Raw genomic sequence first — 9547 nt, 5'->3', positions numbered from 1 at the left:
CCCGCGCGCCGCTCCCGCCGCCTCTCGCGAGAAGCGCGGTCGCCGTGGCAACCGCCGGGCCCGCGTCAGGCGCGCGGGAGGGGCCGTGACTCAGCAGCGCCGGAGGGGGCGGACGGGGACGGTGGTGACGTCACGGCGCGTCAGCGCGCCGCGACACGAGGCCTGCCGCGACACCGGGGACCCCGGCGACATGCGGCCCTCGCGACACCAGGGCCCCTGTGATAAGGGACCCCCGCGACACCGGGCCATCCGTGACCCCGGGCCCTGCCCGACACGGGCGGCCGGTCCCTCCCGCTGCCCGCGGGGCGGGCGGTGAAGCCCACCCGAATGGCTGCGCTGCGCCAGCAGAGGTTTAATCCCTTTTGTCCCCTCAGCCGGGGCCTCGTGGCGTGCAGCGTGTGCTCTGCTGTCAGGGAGTGGGATTGGAATCGCTCGGGTTAATAGGTGGGTTTGGATTTTCCCTCCCTCGGGAGCTGCAGCAGGCCGGGAATGTGTCGGTGGTTCAGTGTCCATGAAGATGATGGAAGCCTGAGTGGAGATCACAGAATTTTAAAATATCCAGAGCTGGAAGGGAGCCACAGGGATCATCCAGTGCAGCTCCTGGCCCTGCACAGGACAAGCCCGAAATCCCACCGTGTGCCGGGGAGCGTTCTCCAAATGCTCCTCGAACTCTGCCAGGCTCCGTGCCCTGACCACTGCCCTGGGGAGCCATACATTTGCATGAATTCCCTCCCTGCTTAGTCAGGAACACCCAGCTGTGTCGAAATCCCATTCCTTGCAGGAAGCAAAACGCCTGCGGTGCAAGTGAAAGCAAAACACAGACCTGAACTTGGCACATTCCCCTCCCAGCCCCAGCTGAGGTCACCGTGGTGTCCAGCCAGTTCTTCCTTCCTTCCCTCCCTCCGTGACCTTCCCCAGGTCACCCGATCCCAACAGCAAATTTGCCCTCTCTGTGGAACAAAGACAATACATTCCACTTGAAAACATTCTGGACTTGAAAAATTAAATATTTTGGAGCCTTATTCTTGCTGTCGAGCAGAAACTTTTATTTCCCTGCTCAGTGGTTGCCTAATCCTGTCAGAACCACTTGGAGAACTCCCTCTTCTTCATCACTTTTAACCCCCAAAGTGTTTTTTTTTTTTTTGAACAGATCTTTGGTGTCTGCTCAGAAAATCGATCCCTCCTTGGTGCAGTGCTGCTTCTTTGGGGTCCGGAGATTGGCTTTTAAGGGCTCCTGTCACACGTGGGGACAGAGCTGTCACACGGCGCAAAAACTCAGAAACGAGTGCGTTTCATGCAGAAAATCACCATTTTTTACGTGTGTCCCCAAATATACCCACCACCTCTGCAGGCAGGGACCCGAATGCCGAGGGACTGGGCATCCCAAAGAATCCAGCGAGGGAAACTGAGGCAGGGAGGGAGGCAGGACAAGGGCAGCGGGGTACCTTTAGGGCGGGCTGGCGGCGGAGCCGCTGCGCTGTCGCAGGGCGCTTGTGCCGCTTTAAGGCGGTGCCGGCGCTCCGGGCTCGGCAGGCACCGGGAAGAGGAACTGGGCTTTGCACTGCCGGGTCGGGGCGAGCTCGGCGCCGGCCACCGGCCCCGCTGCCGGGGAGGGATGGGGCGGGCAGGGCGAGGACGCGCTGGGGGCCAGGACGGGTTTTTGCATCCCCGCCGCGCCCCCCGGCAGCCGCTCGGCTCCCCCGGCGCCCCCCGGCCGCTCCTGCCTCCTGCTGCAGCTTGCCACGGCTGCTCGCTGCCTCGCTGCGTGCTTGGAATTGAGGCACCCCGCTTTGCTTGGAGAGCCCCCCCAGCCCTGCTCTGAGCCCTCGATCCCCTGCTCCGAGCCCCCCATCTGCTTCCTCGGGCCCCCTTCCCCTGCTCCAACCCCCATCCCCTTCCTCAAGCTCCCCAGTCCCTTCCTCAAGCTCCTATCCCCTTTCCTGAGCCCCCTTCCTCTGCTCCAACCCCCATCCCCTTCCTCAAGCTCCCCAGTCCCTTCCTCAAGCTCCTATCCCCTTTCCTGAGCCCCCTTCCTTGCTCTAAGGCTCCATCCCCTGTCCCAGCTCTCTATCCCCTTTCTCGAGCCCTCTTTCCGTGCTCCAAGCTCCATTCCCTTCCTCAAGCTCCCCAGTTCCTTTCTCAAGCCTCTATCCTCTTCCCTGAGCCCCCTTCCCCTGCTCCAAGGCTCCATCCCCTGTCCCAGGCCCCTTTCCCCTTCCTCAAGTCCCCTTCCCCTGCTCCAAGCCCCCATCCCCTTCCCCGAGCCCCCTACTCTGAGGACCCTGCTTCCCTGAGCCTCCCATTCCCTCCCCTGAGCCCCCTGCCCCAAATCCCCCATCCCCTGCCCCAAATCCCCCATCTCTTTCCCCAAATCCCTCTCCACAATGATTTTGCTGAGCTGCTTCCTGCACCTGCGGCCCCGGCGCTGCGGCGCCTTGGCCGGGCTGGGCAGGGGGCTGGGCCCCTCAGCAGGGTCCCGCCGGGCTCTGCGGGTGCTGGTGGACATGGACGGGGTGCTGGCTGACTTCGAGGGAGGCTTCCTGAAGAAATTCAGGGCCAGGTACCCCGACAAGCCCTACATTGCCCTGGAGGACCGGAGGGGCTTCTGGGTGTCGGAGCAGTACGGGCGCCTGGGACCCGAGCTGAGTGTGAGTTGTGCTTGTCCCCCCCGGGACCCTCTGACCCCCAGGTCATGTGGGGAGGGCTGTGGGGGCCACCAAAAAGCTCCCACAGGAGCACAGGAGGGCATCCAGCAGTGAGTTTTCCCCAGAAATCTATTTTTTTTTTTGTGCACGTCTGTGTCTTTCTTAGAATTCTAGAATGGGTTGGGCTGATAAGGACCTGAAAGACCATCTCGTTCCAACCTCCTGTCATGGGGAGGGACATCTTCCACTAGACCAGGCTGATATGATGGCCTAGTGGGGTTTTTCTCTGCATGCCTGGATGGAGACAGATGCAAGGAAAGGGGATATTTCAGAACATCTGTCTTGAAATACCCCAGATTGTGTAGCTGGGTTTTTCTAGCTCAAATTTGGATTGGTACCATTCCTAGATGGATTATTTAGCTCCTCAAGAGCAATGTGAGCGGTGGGATGCAGCAGAGCAGTTAGAACAAACCATGCAATTGATGCTTCATTTGAAGGCTTACTTAAAATTAAAATAACCCAAGCCCTCCCATGCCAGAAATTATTGTATTCAGTTTAATAATTAAAGCTTAAAAGCAGAACCTCTCTTGATGTTGTAATTTAGCATTCAGCAACAGGCTGACTGCTGTAGAGAGGTGGTTTCTGCCTCTACAAATTTCCCATCCCAGTGGGTGTCTGCGGTCTCATCCATGGATTGCAGTTGCACTGGATGAAATGTGTTATGGTAAATAAAAGTGTTTATGTTGTTAGGAGTATGATGGTTACAGGAAAAGGAGTGGGAATAAGGTCCAGGGCTCTCCCATGGGCAAAGTCCTAAACAACTTGATGAGCTGAAGGAATAAGTTGTCCTTCCTGGCTGGGAGTGGTGAGAGGGAAGAGCAGGACATCATTTGTGCAGTAAAGCAGCTGCTCAGACCCCTGCTTGGCAGGGGTAAGACATGATAACAGTTTTTTTCTTCCTTGATCGTAACTACTTTGGATGTGTTCAATGAAGTGAGCTCGTCTTGTGTCTGCTGTGATCATGTAAAGCCACCAAAACCTTGGGCTGAACAACTTGCACTGTCTGACCTCAGGGCAGGCCTGGTTTTCCCCGTGGTTTCAGGGCAGGGCTGAAGTGAGTAGGAGCTGCTCTGTGGCTACAGACACGTGGGCCATTCCAGGCTCTGACCAGAGAGCCCCACTGACCTGCTTCAGGGACCAGAAAACAGGAGCCAAAGAGTCCGACGAGCTGCAGGTCCCAGCTCTGAGAGGAAGAGCCTCACCTGGAGGGATGAGAGCCCTGGACAGGCAGGGAGATTCCTTAGGGGTTGAGGGTCTGTCCTGGCCCATGGTGGGATTCCCAGCCTGGGGGATTTTTCCATCTGCTGGTCAGCATGCTGGTCATGGTGCCACAGGGAATTTTTCTGGCTCTGGGAGTGAACTGGGTCTTTTCCTCAAGCTGAGCTTGATTGCAAAATGCTTTTTTGACACAGTTGGAAGCAGGATAGCTGTGGAAGTGCTGCTGTAAGAAAACACTTCAGTGCAGTTTGAAGTGCTCTGCTGCACGAGGCTGCATTTTTCAGGGGTCTCTTGTGCAACTACAGACAATATCTTAAAAATAAAATACCATTACTGCTCAGTCTGAGGCAGATCAACTGGAGTTTGAATGTTTGCATGGCAAACTTTCAGGCTGGTTGTCCTTGCCATGGAGCCTGGAGGCATTTCTGCATCTGCAGCTCCTCAGCTGCACCACAGCACTGGGGCTGGGCTGCTTCTGCTTCCTCCCAGCTCTCCTCCCTGAGGACACTGTGTTTGTGCAAAATAATTGCTTTCCTTGGCACCTGACAAGCTGTAAACCTGTTTGAGGCAGTGCAGGGGCTGCTGTTCCTTAGCACTGTGCTGGACCCATTGCAGGCAGCCCCTGGACTCTGCCCTCACCCCAAGGCTTTGCTCCCTGTGATCTCCTCTCTGTTCTCCCTGTGCCATACCAGTGCACCCAGGCTGCTGTCCTGGATGTTGTGTTTCAAATCCTTGCCTGGAGATGCTCTATTTGCCTGCTAGGCCTTGTCCAGGCTTCCCTGAGGAGGAGCATCTGCATTCATCCTGACGTGGTTCCTCCTGTAATGTACCTTCTCCTGGGAGAGCAGCCTGGCTGCTATTTTAAGTGATCTCATGGAGACAAATAGGCCAGACAGCACCTGTGCCTGAACAGCATCATGGCAGAGCAGGGCCACCAGGCCATGTCAGCTGGATCCACGTGGATCTGTCCCTTTGCATGGGTTTGGTTTGGATCTGGATAATCTCTGGTGTTTGGCCTTACAGGAAGGTGCAGCTCCCTCTGTGTGTGGGGCTGCAGAGGCAAAACCAAACCTGTTATTTTGTTCCTGAGCAATCTGAATTGTATGGGGTGGCTGCAGTTTGCTGGGTGGGGAGCAGGAGGGACTGGAGCTGGTGCTCCCACTGTTCTCCCTGTCCCATCCTCTGTCCTAGCAAAGAGTGAGGAGGATGCGCATGCAGGAAAAATTGCAAGAAGTGCAGTAACTGCTTGCTTTCCCCTCACAGGAGAAAGCCATCAGCATCTGGGAATCCAAAAACTTCTTCATCGAGCTGGACCCTCTCCCTGGGGCTGTGGAAGCTGTGAAGCAAATGGCAAATCTGGCAGAGTGAGTATGGACCTGCGTGTGGGGATGGACAGAGGAGCAGCTGTGTCTTCACTTCCACCTCTTGGCAGAAGTGCTGATACAACAACAGCATTAAAAATAAATATCTCCCAGCCATCAGGGAAGGGAGGGGAGAGAGGGCTTTGACTCCTGGAGCAGTCACCTAGAGCATCAGCCACGTGCAGCCTCTTCCCTTCAGCTCTCTGCTCCCAGCAAAGGTTGTGAAAAGGGGAATACGATTGTGCTGTGGGATTCTGTGAGATGGGGGATTAATGTCTTAAATCTGTTGGATCTGTGTGTGGTGGGGGGTTCGCTTTGGGCTGCTGCCTGCTCTGGCCCAGAATGACACTCTGCCCCTGTTTTTCTCCTCGTGGCAGCACTGATGTGTTCATCTGCACGAGCCCAATCAAGAAGTACCGGTACTGCCCTTATGAGAAGGTGAGCAGGCCCAAATCTCAGCTCCCCGTCCATTCACACTGCCCAGTGAAAGGTGTCTGACCCCTGCATGCCTCTGGCTGTAAAATTTACCTGTTCCATCCATTTGCATGCACTGAGGCTCTTGGTCTTAGTCTTTCATCATGACATCAAAAGCTGCTTGGCTTTCAAAGAACTTTTACTCCAGCAGCATCCAAATCCATCCCACTAATGAACTTACTAAGAGAGATATCCTCCCTGTGTGGGGGCCAGGGCTGCTTCCACCCCACCAAGCAACCCCTGCCCCATCCATCAGCCTCCCTGAGCTCACCAGCCATCCCTTGCCTTCCAGTATGCCTGGGTGGAGAAGCACTTTGGCCCCGAATTTCTTGAGCAGATTGTTTTGACACGAGATAAAACAGTGGTTTCTGCTGATCTGCTTATAGACGACAGACCTGATATAACAGGTAAGGGCTGAGGGTGAAGCACTGACTGGGGGCAGCCAGGGATGGTGTTGGTCTTGCTGTGCTGTTTGGGTTTTGTAACTTTGGGGTCTTCATGTTGAAGTAAAATCAACCTCAGTGTCTCAATGGAGTTATCCAGACCACTGACCTTCCTTCCCTTGCAGGGGCAGAGCAGAACCCCACCTGGGAGCATGTGCTCTTCACTGCCTGCCACAACAAGCACCTGCAGCTGAAGCCCCCCAGCCGCCGGCTGCACTCCTGGTCTGATGACTGGAAGGCCATTCTGGACAGCAAACGCCTCCCACCCGGCCAGGCCACCTAAACACCGGCCCCCAATGCCACCTGGGGCTGCAGCCACCTGCCTGTGTCCCTGTGGAGTCCTGCTGAAGGCCAGAACCACAGACAGACAGACAGACAGATGCTGTCTCTGCTGCAGAGAGGAAGAGGAGGGTGAGCTGAAGCGCTGCTGTCACCTGGACTTGAAAAAGAGACCCCAGCCCAGCCCTGCCACGAGGGAGCAACAGCAGGATTGTGCCTGTGGACCTGACAGCCTGGCTGGGGGGCATTTCCCACTGGCTCCTGGGGTCTCTGTGCTGCATCTGCACCCCCCACAGCCTGGACAAGGTCACCCTCAGCGTGTCACTGCCCTTGCCTGGTGCACTGCAGGGCACAGACCAGCTCTGCATCCTCCCCTCCACGTCATGGTCAGGGATCATGTGCGTGGTTTGTTTAGTCCTTGCAAGGTTTCATCCCAAGGGGCTGCCTCAGGAGATCTCTCCCCCTGGCAGTGCCTGGATCTGGGGAGAGGGGTGGCTGGAAGGGCAGGGAGAGCAGGCAGGGGCTGCTCCCTGCACTGGGAATTGTCACAAACATGTCCATGGATGCTGTCTGCAGCTCTCACATACTGCAAGAGAAGATGTTGGGGGGATGTTGCTGTTAAAGGCTGGGGAGCTGTGCTGGTTTCAGCCAGGGTAGAGTTAATGTTCTTCACAGAAAATAGAGCCCCATACAAGCTGCTGTGAAAAAAAATTAACTCTACCCTGGCCAAAAGCAGCATGGGAGCCCATGAGAGGTGCCCAGGGTAGTTTGTTCTGCAGCTCCACCACAGTCCCAGCTCTGGATGTCTGGGGACAGAGCATGCTGCCAGCCCCACTCCCCTGGCTCTGGGCCCCTGCAGAGAGGTGTTCAGTGCCTGGCTGGTGCAAAGGGCTCACAGCACACACAGCTGGACCAGCCCCCTCTGCCAGGGGACAGTGCAGGGGCTGCTGAGCTCTGGGAGCAGCCAGCGCTGCTGGGAAGCTGCAGTTGGCCCCCAAAAAGGGAGGGTTTAGACCAAAGGGCAGCTCCAAGAGGGATGGTTTTGGCACAGCTGTGCCCACAGCCTCTTCCTCCCTTGTTTGTCTCATTTTTGCTTCTCTGAGCCCGCAGCAGTCCGGCCTTGAACTTCAGCAACCTGACAGGAGAAAGCTGCTGCTGCTGCTGCTCCTGGCCTCAGAGAGACATCCCAGCTGCTGGGAGAGCCTGGCATCCCCTCCCTGCCTGTGGCACTGCCACAGGGCAGCCACAGCCTGGCTGTCCCCAGTGGGAGCTGGTGCTGGGCCCCCGCAGGCCGAGCCCCAGGGGTGAGCTGGGTGTGTCACTGCTGACACCACAGAGGCCATCAGCCCCCGCTGCTGTGTGTCCCCACTCTGTCCAGGATCCCACTGCCCTCCTGGCCCAAGGACTTGCTGGCTGCAGCAGTAAAATTCCTCACTTGGACACGTAACCCCACAGGCAGAGGTGGTAGCCAGGGCTTGGCTGGGATTTGTCACCCTGCACCCTGTGCTCACACCTTTGCTTTGCCTCTCTGCTCTCCTGTGGACCCCCATCAACGAAAGGACATGAACTTGAAGCTACATAACCAAGAAATAATGTAATTCAACAGTGGCAGCCAGACCCCTCCTGTACCCAGGGCCTGGAGGGGTTCTGGAGTTGGTGCTTTGGAACCTGTGCCTTCCCTGGGTGCTGCAGGGCCAGGGATGGGGCCTGTGTTGACTTGGGGCTTGCCCTGTTTCTGGGGATGGGGGGAGTTTACAAAGTCAGCATGGTTAGCCCAGGGCAGTAGGACTTACATACCACAAGCATCTTTTTTTCTTTCTTTATTTTTTTTTCATTTTTCTTTCCTATTTAAACCACTGTGTGCTTCTCTGGGCGGTGGGTTTGGTTTGGAGGGGTCTATTTAAGATGTGCAGCTGCCTGAGGTGCAGCCCTCTGGCCAAGAGCTGGCTGGGGGGTTTGCAGGCTGGGAATTGGGACAGTGTGGAAGCACCATGGGCAGCTGCTGCAGCTGCTGAACATCAGGAACCCCCTGGCTCCACCAGCCCTCCACCAGCTGTTGGCCCCTCTGTGCAGCCAGGGTGACCTCATGGGGTCCAAGCTGTTTTTTTTTCTAACGGTACCATGTAAATATGAGCTGCCTGAGCTCCCCAGAGCCTTCTCCCTGCTTATTGAGCCAAAATGAGCTGGCACATCTCTCCAGCAGCTGCCCAAATCTGTCATCTTCCCCCGAGGCCGGGGCAGACCCGAGGGATGTGGCTCTCTGGGGCCAGCAGGACTTTTCCCCGTGGTGAGATGTGATGCCAGAGATAAATACACCACATAAAATATACTTGAAAGCAGAGCTGGAGTTTCTCATGCCTGAGGCTCCAGCTCCATGTACAGAGAGCCTGAGCTGGTAGCTGCACTGTTTGCTCCCACACTCAGGACCAGGAGGTGACTCCATGGCTGATGGATCGGCCCGTTGGTCCTTCAAGCTGTCTGTGTCCAGCTGAGATACAGAGAGCTTTTGTTTTTGAATGTACATCTATAAACCTGAGGCAAATGAGGAGCACTGCAATAAACACTGGGTTGTTTGGCATCCAGCTGCCTAAAAATGGGGTTTGGGGTTTGCAGCTTCCCAGCCATCGCTCTGGGAAAAGGGGTGGGGGGCATTTCACCTCCAGGTTTGGGAATGTCTCCTTGTCCAGAAAACCTGGAACCAGCCCTGCTGCCCTGGCAGTGCCATCAGCCTGTTAGACACAGTCCCTGTGGGCAGAAATAAAGCCAAGTGCAGGGTAGAGTTCATTGTTCTAAAGATATTGTATAATAAATAAAGCTGTGAAGTGTGTGTCCTGTTGGGCCACAGAGCAGAAGCTATAAAAGGGGCTGGGACTGCCATGGGCTGCCTTTCCCTGGGATTTTATGCTTTATCCATCACTGCTGGCTGCTCCACATCCAGACACTCCTGTGAGGTGTCCATGGACTCCCCTGCCCACTGTGGAGCTGTGTCATGAGAGTCCCTGTGCCTGACCAGAACCTGCGTGCTGTGAGCAATGCCATAGCCCAGCTGGACACAGGGATCAGAGCC

General features: G+C 56.3%; 1 protein-coding gene across 1 annotated transcript; it reads left to right on the top strand.

Annotated features, from left to right (window-relative positions):
- Positions 1 to 2304: 2304 nt before the first annotated feature.
- NT5M (5',3'-nucleotidase, mitochondrial) lies at positions 2305 to 9307 on the top strand. Its single transcript, XM_041462387.1, has 5 exons — positions 2305 to 2648; positions 5187 to 5287; positions 5662 to 5722; positions 6051 to 6165; positions 6327 to 9307. The coding sequence occupies exons 1-5, from the start codon at positions 2385 to 2387 to the stop codon at positions 6482 to 6484; spliced, it is 699 nt and encodes a 232-aa protein (XP_041318321.1). The 5' UTR covers positions 2305 to 2384; the 3' UTR covers positions 6485 to 9307.
- Positions 9308 to 9547: the final 240 nt, after the last annotated feature.

This window comes from Pyrgilauda ruficollis, unplaced genomic scaffold (assembly GCF_017590135.1).
Source record: "Pyrgilauda ruficollis isolate IOZ18807 unplaced genomic scaffold, ASM1759013v1 scaffold16, whole genome shotgun sequence".
NCBI classification, from domain to species: Eukaryota; Metazoa; Chordata; class Aves; order Passeriformes; family Passeridae; genus Pyrgilauda; species Pyrgilauda ruficollis.
This window is presented reverse-complemented; position numbering and strand designations above follow the sequence as displayed.

What these genes read in the sequence shown, in the direction of transcription:
- NT5M (XM_041462387.1), top strand. Translation starts at nt 2,385, where the DNA reads ATGATTTTGCTGAGCTGCTTCCTGCACCTGCGGCCCCGGCGCTGCGGC. An exon ending in CAAATGGCAAATCTGGCAGA is followed by an intron (nt 5,288 to 5,661) that starts GTGAGTATGGAC and finishes TCCTCGTGGCAG; the next exon opens with CACTGATGTGTTCATCTGCA. An exon ending in GGTACTGCCCTTATGAGAAG is followed by an intron (nt 5,723 to 6,050) that starts GTGAGCAGGCCC and finishes CTTGCCTTCCAG; the next exon opens with TATGCCTGGGTGGAGAAGCA.